Genomic DNA, 25,871 nt, shown 5'->3' on the forward strand with positions numbered 1-25,871 from the left:
AAATCCAATTTCCCTCTCTACCTTCACCAACTTGCCCCTCATACCTATGTAATTAACTTTATTTAAGTTTAAGACTCTAGTTTCTGACATAAGATTATCTCACTCAAGCTCAATGTGAAACTCCTCATAGAATCATAGAAATTTACAGCACGGAAAGAGGTCATTTCAGCCCATTGTATCTGTGCCGGCCAACAAGAGGCAATCGGTCTAATCCCACTTTCCAGCTCTTGGTCCGTAGCCCTGTAGGTTGCAGCACTTCACGCGCACATCCAACTACTTTTTAAAATGTGGTGAGGGTTTCTGCCTCGACTGCCCTTTCAGACCCCCACCATCCTCTGGGTGAAGAAATTTCCCCTCATATCTCCTCTAAACCTCCTTACCAATTATTTTAAATCTATGCCCACTGTTTGTTGACCCCTCTAAGGGAAATGGGTCATTCCTATCCACTCTATCTAGGCCCTTCATAATTTTATACACCTCAATGAGGTCCCCTCTCAGCCTCCTCTGTTCCAAGGAAAACAAACCCAGCCTATCCAATCTGTCCTCATAGCTAAGATTCTCCAATCCAGGCAAGATCCTCGTGAATCTCCTCTGTACCCTCTCTAATGCAATCACATCGTTCCTGTAATGTGGTGACCAGAACTGCACGCAGTATTCTAGCTGTGGCCTAACTAGTGTTTTATACAGTTCAAGCACAACCTCCCTGCTCTTGTATTCTATGCCTCGGTTAATAAAGACAAGCATTCCGTTTGCCGCCTTAACCACCTTATCTACCTGGCCTGCTACCTTCAGGGATCTGTGGACATGCACTCCAACGTCCCTTTGTTCATCTACACTTCTCAGTGCCCTACCATTTCATGTGTATTCCCTTGCCTTGTTAGCTCTCCCCAAATGCATTACCTCACACTTCTCCGGATTAAATTCCATTTGCCACTGATCTGCCCACCTGACCAGTTGATTGATAACTTCCTGTAGTTCACAGCTTTCTTCTTCATTATCAACCATACAGCCGATCTTAGTATCATCTGCAAACTTCTTAATCGTACCCTCTATATTCAAGTCTAGATCATTTGATATATACCACAAAAAGCAAGGGACCTAGTACTGAGCCCTGCGGAACCCCACTGGAAACATCCTTCCAGTCACAAAAACACCCATCGACTATTACCCTTTGCTTCCTGCCTTTGAGCCAATGTTGGATCCAACTTGCCACTTTGCCCTGGATCCCATGGGCTTTTACTTTTGTGACCAGTCTGCCATGTGGAACCTTATCAAAAGCCTTAATAAAATCCATATACACTACATCAAACGTACTACCATCGCCCCTCCCGGCCCCCCTTGTTACCACCTCAAAAAATTCAATCAAGTTAGTCAGACACGACCTTCCCTTAACAAATCCGTGCTGACTGTCCTTGATTAATCTGTGTCTTTCTAAATGAAGATTTATCCTGTCCTTCAGCATTTTTTCCAATAATTTTCCCACCACTGAGATTAGGCTGACAGGCTTGTAATTACTTGGTCTATTCCTTTCTCCCTTCTTAAAACAGAGGTACCACATTAGCAGTCCTCTGGCACCACACCTGAAGCCAGAGAGGATTGGAAAATGATGGTCAAAGCCTCTGCTATTTCCTCTTTTTTGCTTCGTTTAACAGCCTGAGCTGCATTTCTTCCAGACTTGGGGATTTATCCACTTTCAAAGTTGCTAAACCCCTTAATACCGCCTCTCTCACTGTTTATTTCATCTAATATTTCACACTGCTCCTCGCCAATCTGCATCGCCCCTCCTTTTTGAAAACCGACGCAGAGTATTCATTAAGAACCATACCCACCACATCTCCCGTCTCCACACACACATTATCCTCGGTCTCTAAAAGGCCCTACACTTTAGTTATCCTCTTGCTCTTAATATATTTATAAAACATCTTTGAGTTTTCCTTGATTTTATAATATTATGATCACTCTTCCCCAGAGGATCTTTTACTGTAATATCACTGATTAATCTTGTCTCATTACACAATACAGGATCTCAAATAAGTTGTTCCCTGTTTGGTTCCACAACATATTCTGTCTCGAATGCATTACATGAACTTGTGCTCCAAGACTACCTTTGTCAGTTTGATTTGCCCAATTTATATGAAGATTAAAGTCCCCCACAATTATTGTATTACCTTTGTTACACGCTCCTATTATTTCTTAATGAAGATTCTGTCCAACGATATACCTACTGTTAGGGGGCCTATACACTACTCCCACCAGTGTTTTCTGCCCCTTGTTTTTTCTTATCTCCACCCATACTGATTCTACTTCCTGATCTTCGGAGCCGAGATCCTTTCTCACTACTGTCCTTATGTCATCTTTTATTATCAGAGCTACCCCCACTCCTTTTCTATTTTGTCTGTCTTTTCGAAACGTCAAGTACCCTGGAATATTAAGTTCCCAACATTGGCCACCTTGCAAACCACTTCTCTGCAATGGCTATTCGATCAAACCTGTTTATCTCTAGTTGTGCTACTAATTCATCTATCTTGTTACAAATGCTTTGTGCATTCTGATTTTAAAAAGCCTTTAATTTTAACTGCTTTTACCTTATTCACTGATGCACTTTTATTGTTACATTCTCTGCCCTTGCTGTCACACTCTGCTTTTCTTTACCCAAATCGCAACACTGCTCCATTGCCTTGACTTTTCTCTTTAGATTTCTAAATTTCCCCTCACCTGACCCCTCCCTCCCTTTTTTTTTTAGTTTACAGCCCTGTCTTACAGCCCTAGCCCAATAGTGGATAATCAAGGGGCTATAGGTCGGGAGGAACTTAATACAATCACTGTCACCTATTGAAGTAGTACTAGGTAAAATAATGGGACTAAAGGTGGACAAGTCTCCTGGACCTGATGGCTTACATTCTAGCGTCTTAAGAGAAGTGGCTGCAGCGATTGTGGATTCATTGGTTGTAATCTACCAAAATTCCCTGGATTCTGGGGCAATCCCAGCAGATTGGAAAACAGCAAATGCAACGCCCCTATTTAAAAAATGGAGACAGACAAAAAGCAGGAAACTATTGACCAGTTAGCCTAACATCTGTTGGGAAAATGCTGGAGTCCATTATTAAGGAAGCAGTAGCAGGACATTTGGAAAAGCATAATTCAATCAAGCAGAGTCAGCATGGTTTTATGAAAGGGAAATCATGTTTGCCAAATTTTCTGGAGTTCTTTGAGGATGTAACGAGCAGGGTGGATAAGAGGGTTAGTGAATGTGGTGTATTTGGATTTCCAGAAGGCATTCGATAAGGTGCCACATAAGAGGTTACTGCACAAGATAAAAGTTCACTGGGTTGAGGGTAATATATTAGCATGGATAGAGGATTGGATAACTCACAGAAAACAAAGAGTTGGGATAATTGGGTCATTTTCCGGTTGGCAAACCATGACTCGTGGAGTGCCGCAGGGATCGGTGCTGGGTCCTCACCTATTGACAATCTATATTAATGACTTGGATGAAGGGACCGAGTGTAATGTAGCCAAGCTTGCTGCTGATATAAAGATGGGTAGGAAAGTAAAGGGCTATAGATAGGCTAAGTGATTGGGAAGAAATGTGGTAGATGGAGTATAATGAGGGAAAATGTGAGGTTATCCACTTTGGCAGAAATAATAGAAAAGCAAATTATAATTTAAATGGAGAAAAATTGCAAAGTGCTGCAGTACAGAGAGACCTGGGGGGTCCTTGTGCATGAAACACAAAAAGTCAGTATGCAGATCCAGCAAGTAATCGGGAAGGCAAATGGATTGTTGGCCTTTATTGCAAGGGGGATAGAGTATAAAAGCAGAGCAGTCCTGCTACAACTGTACAGGGTATTGGTGAGGCCACACCTGGAGTACTGCATACAGTTTTGGTCTCCATATTTAAGGAAGGATATACTTGCATTGGAGGCAGTTCAGAGAAGGTTCACTCGGTTGATTCCGGAGATAAGGGGGTTGACTTATGAGGATAGATTTAGTAGGTTGGGCCTATGCACATTGGAGTTCAGAAGAATGAGCGGTGATCTTATTGAAACATAAGATAATGAGGGGGCTCAACAAGGTGGATGCAGAGAGGATAATTTCCACTCGTAGGGGAAACTAAAACTGATGAGGAAAAATTTCTTGAGGGTTGTAAATCTATGGAATTCTCTGCCCCAGAGAGCTGTGGAGGCTGGGTCATTGAATATATTTAAGGCAGAGATAGACAGATTTTTGAGCGATGGAGTAAAGGGTTATGGGGAGTGGGCAGGGAAGTGGAGCTGAGCCCACAATCAAATCAGCCATGATCTTATTGAATGGCGGAGCAGGCTCGAGGGGCCCAATGATCTTCTCCTGCTCCTATTTCTTATGTTCTTACTCGATTTGCCTGGACACTAATTCCAGCTTGGTTTAAGTAGAGCCTGTCCCAATGGAATAGCTCCCTATTTCCCAGTACTGGTGCCAGTGCCCCATGAATTGAACCTCCTGTCTCCCACACCACTCTTTGAGCCATGCATTTAGCTCTCTGATCTGCTTGTCCCTGTGCGAATTTGCACGTGGCTCCGGTAACAACCCAGAGAATATAACCTCTGTGAGGTTCTGCGTTTTTAATTTGGACCCCAGCTCCTGAAACCCTCTCAGCAGAACCTTATTCCTAGTTCTACCTATGTCGTTGGTTCCTATGTGGACCACGATAACTGGATCCTCCCCCTCCCACTTCAAATTCTTCTCCCGTCGCGAGAAGATGTCCTTAACTCTGGCACCAGGCAGGCAACACAGGCTTCGGTACTCAGTCGCAGCTGCAGAGAACAGTATCTATCCACCTGACTATACTGTCCTCTACAGCGACAACCTTTATTTCACTCCCCAACTTAAATATGCCGTGTTCAGCCCTCATCCGCACAGGCAGAAAGAGCCTCCTACCTGTTGGATAAGGGCAAAGGCTGGGGCTTTGCCCTGGGGTCCATGTACCTGCCTGAGTCACAGTCACACCCTCCGTCCCTGACTACTAACCAGACCTGTACCACTACCTAACCTAAGGAATGTGACTGCCTCCTGGATCAAAGTGTCCAGGCAACTCTCCCTCTCTCTGATGCCCTGCAATGTCTGCACCTCAGCCTCTAGCTCAACAACTCTGAGCTGAAGTTCCTTGAGATACAGACAGTTACTGCAGACATGGTTATTCAGGATCGCGATGCTCTCAACAAACTCCCACATGCTGCAGTTTCAGAACACCATCTGCACTGCCATATCTCTTGCACCTTGTTTTACTTATTTATTTAAAGTTTGTGTATTTAGTTCACTTTTATATTGTAGTTTTTTTTAACTAGTTTAAGTTATAGGTAGATTAAATTCCATATTTACCTGTAAAACAAATCACTGCAAGTATTGGAAACACAAAAGCAGCACCTCCTTCCCTCTCTGCTCCGAACTTCTCCTCTCTCCAAATTCCCAACTTTAACACTCTAAGTGCACTCCGTTTAAGACCACTCTCTGCGCCAGCAGATACTGTTTACTTTTATATACCTTGGAGCCACACCCAAGTTGCAAATGCTGACTCCGATGGAGGATTATTGATGGGTAAATGCAAAATTCATTAAACATGGTATTAAATTTCCATGATAGTAAATACCTGATTCTGAATCTGATTCCTGAATTTTAGTGTCCTGATTCATTAAACATTTATTCCCAAATAGAAACAAATGTAGCTATTGCTGCAAGTTCTGAAGTACCCTGTAATTATTTTTTTGGTGCGGGTGGTCTGATGGTCTGTACCAACTGTAGCCAGATGGTACGTTATTATTAATGTTTGGTATATGCGGCACGCTAAATTTAGAGAAGGATGGTGCAACATGCTCTGCTTCAGTGGGTTGCTTTTCTACAGTGCAGCTGCTGTTGTAATTAGTGGGCTGACCCTTTCTACTTAGAATGGAAGCTGCTTGCCTGAACAAAGTAATAAACGCTGTGTTCTTAGCATAAAGTACTTGCATTTATAAAGTGCCATTCACTACCTAAGTACGTTGCAAAACCCCTTCACAGCCAATGAAGGACTTTTGAAATGTAGTCACCATTGCAATGTAGGAAATCCAGCAGCCAATTTGTACACGGCAAGATCCCACAAATAGCAATGTGATAATGACCAGATAATCTGTTTCAGCGATGTGGGTTGAGGATTAAATATTGGCCAGGACACCAGGGATAATTTCCCTGCTCTTCGAAATAGCGCCATAGGATCTTTTGCGTCCATTTGAGACAGCCTCGGTTTGACGTCTCACCCAAAAGACGGCACCACCGACTGTGCAGTACGAAGGGGGTGTTGCACTAAGGTGTCAGTCTAGATTATGTGTTTAGATCTCTGAAGTGGGATTTGAACCTGCAACCTTCTAGCTCAAAGGCAAGAGTTCTACTATCTGAGAACCAGCCTTGCTTCTCATTGCTTTAAGTAGTGCAGATCCAGAGCCACACATGCTGTTCAGTATTTAAAGACGATAAGAGCAATCAGTGCCATAAATATATAAACCAATTATTTTAGTTCTAATTACTTCATCACTTGGGGTGTTTGTAGGTACGCTGCTTTATTCATTGCCCTGACCATAGGAAGAAGATTCACCTGAGACCCTAGTTTTCAGCAGACCACAACTTTTTCGTTTCAGGAAACATTGAGTTTTTTTATGCATTTGAGAATTTTGAGAGCATGTACTTAAGTTTTTGTCATTGATTGCAGTTACATTGTTTAATAGTGAGGGGTGAATAAAATAGAGTTTGATACAGTAGACCAACCAAAATTTCTGGTGACTTTTTATGATTTATTCCCATTACTGCACTAAATTGCCATGCATTTTACAGACCGGTTTATCTTGATGGCATCAAATGTATTGCCCCCTTTCTGCCCCCTCCCCGCAGCCATTAGTGGTTTTTATAAAGTAAATAGTCAGAGTCCTTGCCCATAGCGAGAGATTTGGCTTGCTACAAGCACCATCAAAACATTGTGGGCAGTGCCCCTGTTTTCTAATCAACGCTTGTCGCAGGTGGGGGAGAATTAAATCTTCAGATTTCGCCTTTACATTCTTCTGTTACTTCTCCAGTGCATGTATATATATTTGGGGTCTAGCGACCAGAATGGTCTGGCCTGACCACATTGTAAATCTCTACCACAGAATCATAGAATAGTACAGCACTGAAGGAGGCCATTCACCGCATCGAATCTGCGCCGACTCTTTCAAAGAGCAATCCAGGTTGTCCCACTCCCTGGCTTTTTCCCATATCGCTGCAATTTTTTCTCATTTATTTTTATCCAGTTCTTTTTTGAAGGCTGCCATTGAATCTGTGTCCACCAACCCTATCAGGCAGTGCATTCCAAATGCTAAGTTTTTTTCCTCATGTTGCCTCTGGTTCTTTTGCCAATCACCTTTAAATCTGTGCCCTCTCATTATCGACCCTTCAGCCATTGGAAACCGTTTCTCTTTTATAGTGGAATAGCTGGCATGGGAGCGGCGTGTGCAGCAGGGGCCAAAGACCACGGCTTTGGTCTCCCCATTATTGAGCTGGAGGAATATGAGCCTCATCAAAAACTGGATGGTGAGCAAGCAGTTGGGCAGCGGAGAGAGGTTGAAGGAGGGAATGGAGAGGTAATGCTGGCTGCCATCAACATACATATGGAAGCTGACCTCATGCCTGTGAATGATAATGCTGAGGGGCAGCACATAGATGAGAAAGAGGAGGGGCCATGGATAGATATTCCTATTAACTTAAGGGCCTTTCTTGTTGACCATTTCAGTTCTCCCACACCAAAAAAATATATCTAATCTTGTATTATATTTTTGCTTTCACACTTTTTCTGAATTTCTACCAATGGGTACAGTCGAGGTACATTCCCACAAGGGCGTTATGTAGGGCAACCAAAGTCACAGTCCCCTGGACGATGAAAGAGTGTAAGATGAAGCCGAAAAAGGGGGCGTAGGATAGATGTCAGGTTGAGAGTACAAATGATAATCCAGCTGAACATAGAAAGTTCAGAGGGGAAGTGAGAAAGAAAATAAGAGGGGCAAAGAGAGAGTATGAGAATAGATTGGCAGCTAACATAAAAGGGAATCCAAAAGTCTTCTGTAGGCATATAAACAATAAATAGGTAGTAAGGGGTGGAGCCAATTAGGGACCAAAATGGAGACCTACATATGGAGGCAGAGGGCATTGGCTGAGGTGCGAAATGAGTACTTGCATCTGTCTTTGCCAAGAAAGAAGATGGTGCCAAAGCCATAGTGAAAGAGAAGGTAGTTGAGATACTGAATGGGATAAAAATTGATAGAGGAGGTACTAGAAAGGCTGACTGTACTTGAAATAGATAAGTCACCAGGACCGGATGGGATGCATCCTTGGATGCTGAGGGAAGTAAAGATGGAAATTGCAGAGGTACTGGCCATAATCTTCCAATCCTCCTTCGATAAGGGGGGTGGTGCCAGAGTACTGGGGGATTATAAATGTTCAAAAAAGGGTGTAAGGATAAATCCAGCAACTGCAGGCCAGTCAGTTTAACCTCGGTAGCAGGGAAGCTTTTAGAAACAATAATCAGGGACAAAATTAAGTCACTTGGACAACTGTGAATGAATTAAGGACCGCCAGTACGGATTTGTTGAAGGCAAATCGTGTTTAACTAACTTGATTGCGCTTTTTGATGAGGTGACCGAGAGGGTTGATGAGGGCAATGCAGTTGCCGCGGTGTACATGGACTTACAAAAGGTGTTTGATAAGGTGCCACATTATAGGCTTGCCAGCAAGGTTGAAGCCCATGGGATAGTGGCAGCATGAGTACGAAATTGGCTCAGTGACAGGAAACAGAGAGTAGTGGTGAACGGTTGTTTTTTGGACTGGAGGAAGGTACACAGTGGTGTTCCCCAAGGGTCGGTACTGGGACCACGGCTTATATATAAATGACTTGGAGTTGGGTGTATAGGGCATAATTTCAAAATTTGCAGATGACACAAAACTTGGAAGTATAGTGAAAAGTGAAGAGGATAGTGATAGACTTCAAGAAGACATAGTAGAATGGGTGAACACATGACAGATGTAATTTAACACAGAAAAATGTAATGCGATGCATTTTGGTCGGAAGAAGTGGAGTTGCAATCCAGTGCAGTGCTGAGGGAGTGCTGCACTATCGGAGGTGCCATCTTTTGGATGAGATGTTAAACGGAGACCCCGTCTATGCTCAGGTGGACATAAAAAATCCCATGTTACTATTTTGAAGAGCAGCAGGGGAGTTGTCCCCTGTGTCCTGGGCCAATATTTATCCCTCAATCAACATAACAAAAACAGATTATCTGGTCATTATCACATTGCTGTTTGTGGGAGCTTGCTGTGCACAAGTTGGCTGCCGCGTTTCCCACATTACAACAATGACTACACTCCAACAGTTCTTCATTGGTTGCAAAGTGCTTTGAGACTTCCGGTGGTTGCGAAAGACGCTATATAAATACAAGTCCTTTTTTTTTCAGTTTAAACTGAAGGGTACAATTCTAAAGGGGTTGCAGGAACAGAGAAACCTGGGGATATATGTGCACAAATCGTTGAAGGTAACGAAAATGATCCTGGGTTTTAAAAATAGAGGAATAAAGTACAAAAGCAAGGAAGTTGTGATGAACTTTTAAAACACTGGTTCAGCCTCAGTTGAAGTCTTGTCTAATTCTGGGTACTGCACTTTAGTAAGGATGTGAAGGCCTAGAGAGGGTGCAGAAAATTTTCCAAGAATGGTTCCAGGGATGAGGGACTTCAGCTACATGGATAAACAGGAGAAGCTGGGATTGTTCTCCTTGGAGCAGAGAAGGTTGAGAGGAGATTTGATAGAGGTGTTCAAAATCATGAGTGGTCTAGACAGAGTAGATCGAGAGAAACTGTTTCCCATTGGCGAAGGGTTGAGAACCAGAGGACACAGATTTAAGGTGATTGGCAGAAGAACCAAAGGCAACATGAGGAAAAACTTTTTTACGCAGCGAGTGGTTAGGATCTGGAAAGCACGGCCTGAAAGGGTGGTGGAGACAGATTCAATCACGGTTTTCAAAAGGGAGTTGGATAAGTAACTGAAGGAAAAAGAATTGTAGGGCTACCAGGAAAGGTTGGGGACATGGGACTGGCTGAAGAGCTCTTGCAGAGATCCGGCACAGGCTCAACGGGATGAATCTCCTCCTTCTGTGCTGTAACCATTCGATGATTCCACTCTGTTTTTGTCTCTTTAATCTTGCAAAGAAGAAGGGAAAGAAATTGTGTCAAATGAGGCTGGTGCCCAGGCTCTTCTGTCTTGAGTCAACTACAAAATAAATGTTAAGTGCCTTTTCAATTTGGGTAACAACAAAAAAAGAACTGACTATTTTAAAAAAAAAAGTAAGCAGACAAAAAGTAGGAAACTATAGACCAGTTAGCCTAACATCTGTGGTTGGGAAAATGTTGGAGTCCATTATTAAAGAAGCAGTAGCAGGACATTTGAAAAAGCAAAATTCGGTCAGGCAGAGTCAGCATGGATTTATGACTGGGAAGTCATGTTTGACAAATTTCCTGGAGTTCTTTGAGGATGTAATGAACACGGCGGATAAAGGGGAACCAGTGGATGTGTATTTGGACTTCCAGAAGGCATTTGACAAGGTGCCACATAAAAGCTTACTGCACAAGATAAAAGTTCATGGGTTTGGGGGTAATATATTAGCATGGATAGAGGATTGGCTAACTAACAGAACAGAAAGTCGGGATAAGTGGTTCATTCTCTGGTTACTGGTTGCCAACTAGTGGGGTGCCGCGGGGATCAGTGCTGGGATCCAACTATTTACAATCTATATTAACGACTTGGAAGAAGGGACTGAGTGTAATGTAGCCACTTTGCTGATGATACAAAGATGGGAGGAAAAGCAATGTGTGAGGAGGACACAAAAAATCTGCAAAAGGACATAGATAGGCTAAGTGAGTGGGCAAACATTTGGCAGATGGAGTATAATGTTGGAAAGTGTGAGGTCATGCACTTTGGCAGAAAAAAATCAAAGAGCAAGTTATTATTTAAATGGAGAAAGATTGCAAAGTGCTGCAATACAGCGGGACCTGGGAGTACTTGTGCATGAAACACAAAAGGTTAGTATGCAGGTACAGCAAGTGATCAGGAAGGCCAATGGTATCTTGGCCTTTATTGCAAAGGGGATGGGGTATAAAAGCAGGGCAGTCTTACTACAGATATATAAGGTATTGGTGAGGCCACACCTGGAATACCGCCTGCAGTTTTGGTTTCCATATTTACGAAAGGATATACTTGCTTTTGGAGGCAGTTCAGAGAAGGTTCACAAGGTTGATTCCGGGGATGAGGGGGTTGACTTATGAGGAAAGGTTGAGTAGATTGGGCCTCTACTCATTGGAATTCAGAAGAATGAGAGGTGATCTTATCGAGACATATAAGATTATGAGGGGGCTTGACAGGGTGGATGCAGAGAGGATGTTTCCACTGATGGGGGAGACTCGAACTAGAGGGCATGATCCTAGAATAATGGGCTGCCCGTTTAAAATTGAGATGAGGAGAATTTTCTTCTCGGAGGGTTGTGAATCTGTGGAATCCGCTGCCTCAGAGAGCTGTGGAAGCTGGGACATTGAATAAATTTAAGACAGAAACAGACGGTTTCTTAATTGATAAGGGGTTATGGGGAGCAGGCAGGGAAGTGGAGCTGAGTCCATGATCAGATCAGCCATGTTATTGAATGGCGGAGCAGGCTCGAGGGGCTGTATGGTCTACTCCTGTTCCTATTTCTTATGTTCTTATGTCTCTGGACATAATACGATGGGAACTGCTCAGTCCAATGATGATAGCAATATATAAAATTGAGTACAGGTTGAGCCTCACTTATCTGGAACCCTTGGGACTTGGCCTGTTGTGGATAAGGGATTTTTCCGGATGAGGGGTGGTCACGTTAAATTGGATGGTACAGGTACTTAAGCAAGGGGATATCGAGGCTGGCTGGTTTGGGGTTGGGAGTGCGCCAGAGAGATCATCATGGCGTGGGGGCGGGGCGGTGAGTGATGGATCGCGGGGTCAGGCCAGCGATTGCGGGAGTCGGCAGCGAGGAAGGACTTCAATTTGTTCATGTCGGAGTTCTGCGCATGCGCCACCCGGTGGCTGGGAATGGTTCTGGATAAGGGAAGTTCAACCTGTATTAACGTACCAAATTAAGCAGACGCTTGACTGGTTAGTATTTTCCATTTTCACACTCACCTATTTTAAACTGGGGGGGAGGGAGGGAGGGAGAGAGGGGAATGTTGTAGGAAACAGCCATACGTTTTCAAAGTTTTTTGAACCACTAGCTGGATTTCACTTTTTTTGTGCGTTGTCCGAAGTAGCACAGACTGCCGAGCCTTTCACCGGACACAATCCCAATTGTAACTGCTGCTATTAGATGAGCATTACTGCAGTATCTGCAGCCTAATTGGAGCCACCAGCAGAGCGGCTATTGCTTAATTTTTGAAGTGGATAGGGATTTCTGAAAACACAGAAAAACTGCCAAAAATATTATTGATAAATCAGTTACTCGCTTGAGGCCGATTGATTTCTGGACTATCGGAGCCCTGATGGACAATGTGACTGCTCTTGCCTTCCCGCATTGTTGATTATTTGTAACACCTTTTTCATAGAACACTGATCAGCAAAATACAACTGCAAAAATTTGAATAAATTACATAGTCTTCTCTCTAGATTTTGCTCATGTTTGATGCTCCTGCACTCATGAGCAAGTGTTTGATATGTGAGAAAATAGCCAATGTAAATGCTTGAGCTTGATGACCACACAGTTTTCAACCTGCATTGAAAACATCTCCTGCTCAAGACGGCTCATCGACCCAAAACATTAACTGTTTCTCTCCCCACAGATACTGCTTGACCTGCTGAGATTTCCAGCATTTTCTTTTTATTTCAGATTCCAGCATCCACAGTATTTTGCTCCTGTAACTGCTAGAGTACGCGTTTCGGCATTAGTGTAAGATTCATGTATTTATATAATAAAAGTAGCGATGAGAAAACAATATAAAACTAAATGCATAGATCAGTCAGCATCTGTAAAGAGAGAAGAGCTGTTAATGTTCCGGGAGTGTCTGTTCTTTTACAGCTACTGACTGACCTCTGTATTTACTACATGTTCTGCTTATATTTCATATTTCCAGCATTTGCAGTTTTTTTTCTTTTTGATAAAGAAACCAAAATAATTTAGTAATAGGGAGTGGAGAATCTTAGCTATGAGGACAGATTGGATAGGCTGGGTTTGCTTTCCTTGGAACAGAGGAGGCTGAGGGGAGACCTCATTGAGGTGTATAAAATTATGAGGGGTCTGGATATAGTGGATAGAGGGGTCAACAACCAGGGGGCATAGATTTAAAGTAATTGGTAGGAGGTTTAGAGGGGATTTGAGGGGAAATGTCTTCACCCAGCGGGTGGTGGGGGTCTGGAACTCACTGCCTGAAAGGGTGGTAGAGGCAGAAACCTCACCACATTTAAAAAGTACTTGGATGTGCACTTGAAGTGTCGTAACCTACAGGGCTACGGACCTAGAGCTGGAAAGTGGGATTAGGCTGGGTAGCCTCTTGTTGGCCGGCGCGGACACGATGGGCTGAAATGGCCTCCTTCCATGCTGTAAACTTCTATGATTCTACAATTTGTTCAATGTATGCTGAGTAGTCTGAAGTCATATTTATGAAATACTTGCACTGTATCTATTGCTAGTGTTTTTCATGAATATTGTCCCAGTAAATTTGCGGAGAAAAGTTTATACGGTAACTTGGAGAGAGACAAGTGCACATTGTGTTTGATTTTGAACAACGTTTCCAAAGAATCGTGCCACCACTTCTGTCAGTGAACCAGGCAGAATGATTCACACGTAACTAAAAGGTGTTGTTTGGCCGTCTTGAGCGCGAGATGTTTTCAGTGTAGGTTGAACACCGTGTGGTCATCAACGTTTTCCAATGCAAAAGGAACCAACATCAGATTGAAGTGCAACCTGCCTTAACTAGATTACCTCCTTCAGGTGAATCACTTAGAAACATAGAAAATAGGTGCAGGAGTAGGCCATTCAGCCCTTCGAGCCCACCCCGCCATTCAATAAGATCATGGCTGATCATTCACCTCAGTACCCCTTTCCTGCTTTCTCTCCAACCCCTTGATCCCTTTAGCCGTAAGGGCCACATCTAACTCCCTCTTGAATATGTCTCACGAACTGGCATCAACAACTCTCCTGCAGTAGAGAATTCCACAGGTTAACAACTCTGAGTGAAGAAGTTTCTCCTCATCTCGGTCCTAAATGGTTTCCCCCTTATACTTAGACTGTGACCCCTGGTTCTGGACTCCCCCAACATCAGGAATATTCTTCCTGCATCTAACCTGTCCAGTCCCATCAGAATTTTATGTTTCTATGAGATCCCCTCTCATTCTTCTAAACTCCAGTGAATACAGTCCCAGTCGATCCAGTCTCTCCTCCTATGTCAGTCCTGCCATCCTGGGAATCAGTCTGGTGAACCTTCGCTGCACTCCCTCAATAGCAAGAATGTCCTTCCTCAGATTAGGAGACCAAAACTGAACACACTATTCCAGGTGAGGCCTCACCAAGGCTCTGTACAACTTCAGTAAGACCTCCCTGTTCCTATACTCAAATCCCCTAGCAATCAAGGCCAACCTGCCATTTGCCGCCTTCACATTGGTACAGAATCTGCGTAGCACCACTTTGAGATTCCTCAGCAGTACAGTATTTTCATCCTACGCTAAACATTTGGTGGCATTTAAAAGAGACAGCAACAATTTGAACCAAATCCTTACAAATAAGATGGCCATCGAATCTTCACTTCTGCAAATTTTACCCACCGTAAAAGCAATAACTAATATTAATTGAAAATGGCAGGTGCATTTTGCGCGCTTTGAGATCCTTCCGATATTGCTCAAGTTTTACAGTATTAGGAGATAAAGTTGGGAATATGATCTTCAAGGTGCATGTGCTAAAATGATAAACCGTTCAAACTGGATTGGAATTTGTTTAATCTCATGGTTCAACATATATTTTGGTTATTATAGGTGATATTGGAAGTTTTGTAATAACCGGACTTTATCTTAATCAGTTAATTTTAAGGAGCCTTCTCTTATGTAACTACTAAATAACAGTAACTGTCTTTTAAAGAAACTGAAAAATACAAAAAAGTAATATACTAATCATTTGCCATGTTTCAACCTGTAAATGTTAATTTGAGATTATTGCCTCTTACTTGTTTTCTTTCATCTTTTAAAGCAATCTTGGCTTAACTGATGAGGGGTAAGTGTCATTGATGTGTTTGCCTAACAGCTGGGATTGGCATTGCATGGTCTGTTAAACAGCTGCATTAGCTGTCGATGCTTGTGTGCTTGTCATTTTCTTGGGGCTTTATTTAAAGTGTGTGCAATCAAGACATGCAATTACACAGTGCTGCCTGTCCTCATGTTAATGTATTTTTCTGCCATGATATTTTTTTCCATTTCTCACAACAGGTGTTTTCTAAGTGACCCTGCCAATCTAGAATTCATTATTCATCTAATCAGTATTGCACAGTAAACTTCCCCAAATAATGCGGAATGTACTTGATGTAATGCTAATTACCAGTTGAACCTCCCTTATCCAGAATTCTCTTATATGGAACCACCCTCTCCCAGAACTATTCCCGGCCACCGGATGACGCATGCGCAGAGCTCCAACGTGAACAAATTGAAGTCCTTCCTCGCTGCCGACTCCCGCAGTCGCTGGTCTGACCCCGCGATCCACCGTCCCCCCGCTCCCCAATGATCTCTCTACTGCACTCCCAGCCCCAAGCCAGCCAACCCCGATATCCCCTTGCTCAGTACCTGTATCATCAAATTTAACGTGACCTCCCCTTGTCCGCTAAAATCCCTTATCCAGAACAGGCCAGGTCCCGAGGGTTCTGGATAAGGGGGGTTCACGCTGTGTACTGTCCATTGATCAATGGAGAGGGCCTCCTACCACTTTAAATTTCAATCTCGAGTGCTCGGCTCATTTAGTACCAGTCACCGATTGAATGTTTTTTGAAATTACCTCAGTTTAATCTTGCTCTTGTGCTACTATTCACTAACAAGCCTGTGGCAAGCAACTTTAATCCCTGCTCCAAAGCCCAAGTTGCTCTGTACTGTACTGCCATTCTAATTTAGGATCCATGTATTATAAATGAACATTTCATTATAAACAGTGATGGGATTGAAGTAGTTTCAGATTGGAGTAGTGATGAATTGGCCTAGCTTGCTTGGATCCATTGCAATGTTTCAGTGAGTGATCATGAGGGCACCATTATACAGTCTGCTGCTCTACATAGTTTACCATTATTCAGCATCCATGTATTAAATTTTATTCTGAGAATAGTGCGGATAGAAGAATCAAATCTACTTCATTGTTAATTTAACCTTTAACTTAATTGTAAATCTACAGAAAATAACTTCTAGCTTATAACAGTATTTATGTGAAATTGTATTTGTGAAATCCTCAGAGCATTTAGTGCCCAGAAGGATGAATTGGAGCATACAAAATGAGCCAAACATTGATGTTTGCAATAGTGTGTGTTGCTCCTTCAGTTTTATCCAAGCCTTCTGTATAGTGATCAAACTATCTCTAACGTAGCAATATTTTCACTTGTAGCATTGCCCAATTTGCATTATTCTAGAATCCATTATTAATGAATTGGTTCAATTTGTCTTTTAATTCTCTCGTTTTACACAGGTGCAACTACTTTGGTGGATACTTTAGGTCTATCCTAATGTGCTTTGCTTAACACAGCTTAATGCACTCTGTCTAATAGTGAAGCTTTAGGTGCGCTGTTGCTAAATGCAGGATGATGTGAATAATAGATCCCATGCTTCAGTGCTTCATTCAAATGCAGCTCGCTGCCATGTAAATGGAAGCTTCTTGTCAAACCTTGGTTGTGAGTTTTTGTCGGAAAGCGAGTTGCATGTGTCGTGTTTATACCTTGTAATCTGATTATTGTGTTTTTTTTCCAAAAGTTGTTTTGCACTCAGCTGCTCATAAGAACCAAAGGTTATTTTTCATTAGTTTGGTCTTGCATAGAATTAAGTAGAATGTACAGTGAGAAACAGGCCATTGGACTGGGCCGGGCCAGTGTTTACGGACTGGGCCGGGCCAGTGTTTACGGACTGGGCCGGGCCAGTGTTTACGGACTGGGCCGGGCCAGTGTTTACGGACTGGGCCGGGCCAGTGTTTACGGACTGGGCCGGGCCAGTGTTTACGGACTGGGCCGGGCCAGTGTTTACGGACTGGGCCGGGCCAGTGTTTACGGACTGGGCCGGGCCAGTGTTTACGGACTGGGCCGGGCCAGTGTTTACGGACTGGGCCGGGCCAGTGTTTACGGACTGGGCCGGGCCAGTGTTTACGGACTGGGCCGGGCCAGTGTTTACGGACTGGGCCGGGCCAGTGTTTACGGACTGGGCCGGGCCAGTGTTTACGGACTGGGCCGGGCCAGTGTTTACGGACTGGGCCGGGCCGGGCCAGTGTTTACGGACTGGGCCGGGCCGGGCCAGTGTTTACGGACTGGGCCGGGCCGGGCCAGTGTTTACGGACTGGGCCGGGCCGGGCCAGTGTTTATGCTCCACACTAATCTCCTCCCTCTTCATCTAACCCCATCAGCATAACTTTCCATTTCTTTCTCCCTCATGTTTATCCTCCTTCCCCTTAAATACATCTATACTATTCACTTCAACTACTCCTTGTGGTAGCGAGTTCCACTTTCTGAGTAAAGAAGTTTCTCCTGAATTCCTTATTGGATTTATTAGTGACTTTCTTGTACTTATGGCCCCAGTATTCTTGCTCATATTGAACACTTTTTACCCTTCAGTAAAATTGAACTCCATTTCCCTTACCCCAGTTGATTTGGAATTCCAGGAAGCTCCCATGTTGGAAGAAGTAATGAAATGGTTAAGGATCAGACAGAATTTCAATTTTTTTGTATTAACAATGTCTCACCTAACTCAATGCGATTAGTCATCTGTAAGAGTTGGGTCTGGCTTTAGCTGTGGGTGGTTTGCGAGTATGGTTGGGGATTGGGGGTAGGGGGGGGAGGGAGCTGGGAACAGGAATACAGCTTTATTTTAAAGAAATGTGTTTCAATAAATGTTACATTGTCTGCGGAGTGGACTGGAAAATGTATTCCGTGTTTACGATAAAGACCAGTTCTTATCTTAAAATCCATTGTATGCTTTCAGAAAAGAATACCCAGCTGATGTTCAAAGGGTCCCAGTGGACAGTATTATTTTAATGGAGTCTGATACAAGAGGTGAGTCTTTGAATACTGTAGGCCGAGTCCTGATTTTTTTTTTTATCTCTGAAGGTTTTATCATCTGTAGTTGCCACACAGCCGCATTCAGCTGAAGGTTGGTAGGTGAGTGTTTGATATTCCCAACTAGTTACATAAGAAATAGGAGCAGGAGTAGGCCATTTTGCCACTTGAGCCTGCTCCACCATTCAATAAGGTCATGGCTGATTGGCTCCTGGCTTCAACTCCACTTCACTGCCCGCTCCCCATAACCCTCGACTCCCTTATCGTTCAAAGATCTGTCTATCTCCGCCTTAAATATATTCAATGACCCAGCCTCCAGAGCTTTCTGGGGCAGAGAATTCCAACGGTTCACACCCTTGGAGAAGAAATTCCTCCTCATTTCCGTTTTAAATGGGCGGCCCCTTATTCTGAAACTATGCCCCCTAGTTCTAGATACCCCCAAGAGGGGAAACATCCTCTCTGCATCTACCCTGTCCAGCCCCCTCAGAAACTTATGTTTCAGTAAAATCCCCCCTCATTCTTGTAAACTCCAATGAGTGTAGGCCCAACCTGTTCAACCTTTCTTCATAGGATAACCCTTTCATCTCGTGTTACATGACCTTAAACAAGTGAAAACTGTCCCTGGACTGGCTGACCTGCTCCAGGGTGAAGCAATCTGTGGTGCAAATGTGCCTTATCACCGGCTGTAAATCGTATTGTTTGGTGCTGTGAGTCAGAATTGTTTTCTTCAAACTGATACTCGATTTGTGCATCTTCAGTAACTTATTGTTGTAAACACAAGAGCAGGTTTAATGATTCTGTATTGTTTGTGCCGCCAGTTTCGTAAGCTCTTTACCGAACGAGATCTTTGCTTTTTTGATAGATGTGGCTTCTACAGAATTAGAAGAGCAAATGTATTCCATACCAAATATTAAGAGGCGTGGCGTGACGAGGCGACCGAGAGATGACTTGACAGCGGCATTGCCGGAATCAGTAATCCTTGAAGCTTCTGCTCCACGAAGTCCGACACATAGCGAGGTAGGCACTGGAGACTCTTTCCAATAAAAAGATTTCATCTTTCCAAATGTGTAAAGACTGATGGTGCTGCAGCTATAAATGAAAGGAACCCCCTCCCCGAGACTATGCAGGGAAGCCTGTTGTGATTGGGCAGGACAAAGTCGATTTTTGATGCAGTTGGCATATTTCAACAAGCGCCACAGAGTTTTGGGAACCAGCAACGGCAGTGGATTTGTGTGCAATGTGGTTAAGCAGATGTCCGAAAACTGCCTGATTGGCCCATTGAGTTTGTTCAGTTCAACAAATGGGTGGCTAACGGATTCATAAACCACTTGCATTTATATAGCGCTGTAAATGTAATAAAACGCTCCAAGGTGCTCAATGGCCATCCCAACATGTTGATTTTTATCCAAACTATTGCCAGAAACAATGAAAATCTTTCTCTGGAAGTCACTTCTTAAACCTCTCTGCCTCTCTTCTTAAACCTCTCTGCCTCTCTATACCCCCCCCTCTCCTCCTTTAAGACGCTTCTTAAAACCTGCCTCTTTGATCAAGCTTTTGGTCACCTCTCCTGCTTTGACTTGGTCAAATTTTGTCTGATAACGCTCCTGTGAAGCGCCTTGGGACTTTTTAACTATGTTAAAGGCGCTATATAAATAGCAAGTTGCTGTTGCCATGAACTTTGCCGCAAATATTTGCAGTTTTTTTTGAGACATGTAAAATAATTATGTTCAAGTTCTCATTTCATGTTGATCAATTAGTGAGGTACGCAAAAGCAATGTCGGAATACTCATTTACATGGATGCCCTTTTGAAGTGATTCCATCAGTTTAAACCTTCAGCTGTAAAGGCTACGTGCCTTAAACATCTTGTGTTGAATCTTTTTGTCATGTTCAAGACTGTAGAGTTACAGTAATTGAAATGCTGCAGAGTGATCGCAAACACCTTTGTACAGTGTGGAATTTGATGCTCAAGATTATAATGGGTGTTTTAACCTCGTTCCTAAATCATTGAAGCTGCTTTTACATTTTTCAGTCATTGGCACTCAGCACTGACGTCTTGCGGCCAGTGGCAACACACAGACACCTGCCGCGTACTTTGACAGGGAGCCTGGTCCTGGGTTTAGGTGGGTCCTGGGACCAGTCAAAGCTTGCTGCACCAGAGCGTGTTTATTGCCAGCGACGTGTGTGTAATGACGATTGTGTCTGTAGCATCATTACTTTGCACAGTAGCCAGTCTGCGCTTGTGATCTAATGATTCTCATCGTGAAGGCAGTTTACAGGAAGACTGGTTGCACCATCTGCTAAATGTGTACGCGTGTGCCTGCTCACAGGCGTTCGCAGGAGGGAACGAGGAATTGATGTTTCTATAATTAATCCTCTGTTTATCTTGAGACATGTTCCTCTGGGCTCAGCATTCAGGCATGTGCTGCCACTTTGTCTCTCTCAGTGGGATCTCCACAGAATGCTAATGAAAAATGCATCACGCGCTGCCTGTGGGACTGTGAATCATTTGGAAAGTATGCACTGTGAAGTCATTCGCACAGGTGACTTGTTTTTAAAAAAAAAATGAAACCAGCTTTCTGGTTGGTGCAAGTAGTGGTTCAGAAAGGTGGGAATTGAATTGCAATTCTGATTGAAATGTTCGTAACGGGTGAGACTTAGCTGTGCGCCAGTACTGAACTGAAGTGCTTAGTGTGATTATAGGTGTAAATCGAGCCTTTTACTATGTGGTTTGGAACAGCAACTTTAAAATCTGTGTTGAGCCATCTCGACTCGTGTTGTTCAGGGTCTCTGAATTCCCAGACTAGGTTAATGCATGTTTTTTTGCCAGCTTGCATTCTGTCCTTTTTGGCTCTGGATACCAATCGCAGCCCCTGTTCTTGAGGGGCAGGATAAAGCTTCATTTAGAAAGACATGGATTATTCAAGGACAGTCAGCATGGATTTGTTAAGGGAAGCTCGTGTCTGGCTAACTTGATTGAATTTTTTGAGCAAGTAACAAGGAGGGTCGATGAGGATAGAGCATTTGCTGTGTATGGATTTTAGCAAGGCTTTTGAAAAGGTCCCACATAGCAGACTGGTCACGAAAGTAAAAGCCCAGGGGATCCAGGGCAAAGTGGCAAGTTGGATCCAAAATTGGCTCAGAGGAAGGAAGCAAAAAGGGTAGTGGTCGATGGATGTTTTAGTGACTGGAAGGATATTTCCAGTGGGGTTCCGCAGGGCTCAGTACTAGGTCCCTTGCTTTTTGTGCTATACAAGTGCAGCGTCCCAAATCCGGAACCCAAGGGACAGCAGCCATTCCGGATTTAGAGTTTTTCCGGACTTTGGAACGTCTTTCTGACATCACGAATCCGGAAACGCGTATTTCTGGATTTCGGAACTTCAGAAAGGTGGGGAGGTGGGTGGCGGGGCGGGGTACCTGCCGAGGAGGTCGTCATGGAGCCGGCCCCGCCAAGGATATTGTCGTGCGGGCCACCGGGGCCCGTCGAGGAGGCTGTCGGGCAGGGCCCCGCTGAGAAAGTTGTCGGGTCAGCAGGCACCGCCGAGGTTGTTGTCGTCTGGCAGGGCCCGCCGAGGAGGTGTTCGCGCAGGCCAGCGAGGAGGCCCCGAGGTAAGGGCGCCGAGCGAGGCCCCGAGGTCGGTCAAGGTCATCCAGTCCAAATTCCGGAACATCTTACGGATTCCGGACGACCCTGCCACGAATCGTCCCAGATTCCGGAACATTCTGGAGTCCGGAACTCCAGATTTTGGATGCTGCACCTGTATATCAATGTTTTAGACTTGAATGTAAGGGGTATGATTAAGAAGTTTGCAGATGGTACTAAAATTGGCCGTGTGGTTGATAGAGAATGCTGTAGACTGCAGGAAGATATCAATGAACTGGTCAGGTGGGCAGAATGGAATTCAATCTGGAGGCAAGACAAGGGAATACACATTAAATGGTAGGGCACTGAGAAATGTCGAGCAACAAAGGGACCTTGGAGTACAGGTCCACAGATCCCTGAAAGTAGCAGACTAGGTAGATAAGGTAGTTAAGAAGGCATACAAAATAATTGTCTTTGTTAGTTGAGGCACTGAATATAAGCTGGGAGGTTATGCTTGAACTGTATAAAACACTAGTTAGGCCACAGCTAGAGTACTGCGTGCAGTTTTGGTCACCACATTACAGGAAAGATGTGATTGCACTAGAAAGGGTACAGAGGAGATTTACGAGGATGTTGCCTGGACTGGAGAATTTTAGCTATGAGGAAATATTGGATAGGCTGGGTTTGTTTTCTTTGGAACAGAGGAGGCTGAGGGGAGACCTTTATTGAGGTGTATAAAATTATGATGGGCCTGAATAGAGTGGATAGGATGAACCTATTTCCCTTAGGAGAGGGGTCAACATTCAGGGGGCATAGATTTAAAGTAATTGGTAGGAGGTTTAGAGGAGATATGAGGGGAAATTTCTTCACCCAGAAGACACTGGTACTCACTGCTTAAAAGGGTGGTAGAGGCAGAAACCCTCACCACATTTTAAAGGGTACTTGGATATGCACTTGAAGTGCCGTAACCTACAGGGCTACGGACCAAGAGCTGGAAAGTGGGATTAGGCTGGGTAGCTCTTTGTCGGCCGGCGTGGACTTGATGGGCCAAAATGGCCTCCTTTCATGCTGTAAATTTCTGTGATTCTCCCTCCTCCTCGAACGCCCCCATCCACCAGAATGCATATACTCACATAATGTCTCTTCTCTCCACCCCACCAGCCCTCAGCCCCTTCCATGCAACCTGATCTGGTGGTACAAAATAACTGGGCATGCATCTTGATCTTTGTAGTGATTCACTTCTTGATGGAAAAACAGATTTCATATCTTTGATTTGCTGTGGGCTTTGAATAGCTTTGTGAGCAGTTTTTTTTGCAAACCATTCAGTGAGGATGTGTTTGTATTGGTTATTTCTGCACAGCAAATGTGAAGAAAGTCTACTTCAGAGTTTGTACATTTGTGTGTAACTTTAGCAAATGATTGGATTACCTTTTAGTATTTGATATGTTTAAACATGTAACAGAACAGCCTCTGTGGTAGAACTTCATTGAGTGTTGTTACTGATTTATTTTTTCTTCTTGCAAAACTGGACCTGCAATTGCCTGGCACTACCACATAATACAGGGCAGAAAATTATTCTCAAGAATAATTCCCATAGCTGTGCAAGCAATGAGTATGTAATGTTGCCATCAGTCTTGGCAATGCTGTGTGCTGATATTTGAACTGGGTAAACTCCGTTGGATTACTGGTGGGCGGTTTTAGAAAAATATCTTGAGATGGAGTACACCAAAGACCAGAATATGAAATTCAACACATGTAATCAACAACAAACAGTAAATGAATGCTGGAAACATGGCCGGTCCATCAACATCTGAAAAGGGAAACACAGTTTCATGTTTTGGGTGGAAGCTGTTTACAGTAAATCTGCTAAACTTGCTTTGCAAGTCAAATAACCACTCGCCCACGTTGTCGCCTCTGCCATTCGCCACAACGCCACCGTGCTCCGTGAGATGGGAAAAAAACCATGAGCAACACCGACCTTCCTGTTCATCGAGGTTTGAAAAACCCACCGCGAAAGCGGTTACATCTGCACCGGCCGTTCTGGGAAACAGCAGCCAATATTCACGCAGCTGGTATCAGCCCACTGTCCAGAGGGACGGGATCGTGGAACGCCGGCAACATGAAGAACCGACACCTTGTCACTGCCCCAACAGCATCGGTCCCCGGCCTCGCTCTCCCTCGGAGACTGGGGGCAGTGAGCGCTCGGCCCAATCCGCACGGGGCACAGACGCTGTGACCACCTGCTCCACACCTGGAAGGTGAGGGACTGTGGCCCTGAGTCCCAGACCTGGAACCTGTCCACTGAGACCTGTTGTGGGTGGCATCTCATTTCCCCACTCGGGATCTCAGGAGGCCTTCGCATGGAGAGCCGAACTAGACATCCCATTATAAGCTTTTCCCATAGTACAATTGTAGTTGTACTCAAAACAATCTCGCTGAGAGCATCAGGCTGCTTTTTCTCATCAGGCGCTGATTGGTCGGAACATTGCCAGCATTTCCTGTTTTAATTTGGTTTCCAGTATTTGTGATTCTTTTTTTTTTTACCGTTACCATGCAAGGTTTCTGTTTTCAATAGAACAAGATGCTTTAATACCTTTTCAAACCTAGCTAAAGACCCAAAGCAAAATACTGCGGATGTTGGAAATCTGAAATAAAAACAGAAAATGCTGGAAATACTCAGCAGGACAGGCAGCATCTGTGGAGAGAGAAACCGTTAACGTTTCAGGTCGATGATCCTTTGTCAGAACTGAACGAAGTTAGCGATTTAAACGTTAATATGCAAGTACAGAGCCAGGGAAAAGTGTAAGGCAATGAGGGTGGATGGTGCTGGTAATGGTTCTGTTGTTACCCTTTACACCTCCTCTGGACCCATTCTTTGTTTCTCTATTATCCCATTACCACTCCTCTTTTCGCTTTGCAGCATCATCCCATTGGTCATTTGATCACTCCTGCCATAACACAGACTTTCCCCTTAGTTCTTTCCTCCCTCCTCCTTTCTTTCCCTGCTTTGTACCTCTTATAAACTGTTAAATCTCTAACTTCCAGTTTTGATGAAAGATCTTCGACATGAAATGTTGGGCCCAATTTTCTCCCCGACCCCTTTTTTTGGCGCACTTTTTAAATGCGGCGACTTTGCGTGCTGGAAGCGGTGCCGAAAGAAAAGGGGCCCCATCCTGCCCGCTCTGCCGAGTCTCCGGTGTCCCCGTGTGGCGTGGATAGTGAATTGGGGGACGGAGCAACAGGCCAGCGCAGAAAGCACTGCCGGCAGCTGCGCGCATGCTCAGTGAAGTCTGCGCGCATGCTCCTGCCCTCCCAGCGCGTCCTGTGGGCTGTGAGCAGAACCCGATGCTCGCAGCCCCTATCCCCGGCCGAAGGGATGCACCGATCTTTGCCGCACCCTATCCCTGGCCAAGTGGCAAACCCGTACCGGCCAGCCGGCCCGCTGACTTCCCGGGCTGAGGTAGGACTGCAGTTTTATTTTTTATTTATTGATGGTTGTGTTTGAGAGTTTTGATTTGGGGTGGGGGGGGGCTTTTTTAAAAAAAACTTGATTCTGGCATAAAGGTAGGACTTCTATATTTTATTATTGATTGCATATTACTTTTTGTGGTTTGTTTAGTGCTTTAGTAAGTCTTGGTGCAGGTTCTCAGCTTCCTTCTATTTTTTATTATTGAATGCTTATTTTTGTGCTTTGTTTAGTGCTTTGTAAGTGTTGGTGCTTTAAATGTACTAACCTGCGCCGATTTCTTAACTGCCCGCAAAGTTTTTCAGAACTGGCCACATACGCTGACCTAAGTCGATTTGGAGTAAGTTTTAGCTGGTCAAAGTGGCATAAATGGCCAAAACTGGCGTAAGTGTCTGGGAAGGCCCCCTTTTGGGGGAAAATAAAATCTGAACTAAAAAAAAATCGTACCTAACTGACTTACTCTGGAGCAAATTTTGGGGGGAAAATGGCATTTTTTAACTTGCGCCAGA

The 25,871-nt window shown here is 44.1% G+C and overlaps 1 protein-coding gene across 4 annotated transcripts in view; it reads left to right on the forward strand.

Annotated features, from left to right (window-relative positions):
• Window positions 1-25,871, forward strand: part of senp6a (SUMO specific peptidase 6a) — a 190,548-nt gene that overhangs the window by 84,925 nt on the left and 79,752 nt on the right. For 3 of the 4 annotated variants that reach the window (XM_070890015.1, XM_070890018.1, XM_070890017.1), the window contains 3 exons: window positions 15,276-15,299; window positions 18,242-18,312; window positions 19,178-19,332. In XM_070890015.1, coding sequence (XP_070746116.1) covers window positions 15,276-15,299; window positions 18,242-18,312; window positions 19,178-19,332 — 250 coding nt within the window. The remainder of the gene's footprint in view (window positions 1-15,275; window positions 15,300-18,241; window positions 18,313-19,177; window positions 19,333-25,871) is intronic. The other variant, XM_070890016.1, reaches the window with a different exon arrangement.

The sequence above is a fragment of the Pristiophorus japonicus genome, chromosome 9 (genome assembly GCF_044704955.1).
Source record: "Pristiophorus japonicus isolate sPriJap1 chromosome 9, sPriJap1.hap1, whole genome shotgun sequence".
Classification (NCBI taxonomy): Eukaryota; Metazoa; Chordata; class Chondrichthyes; family Pristiophoridae; genus Pristiophorus; species Pristiophorus japonicus.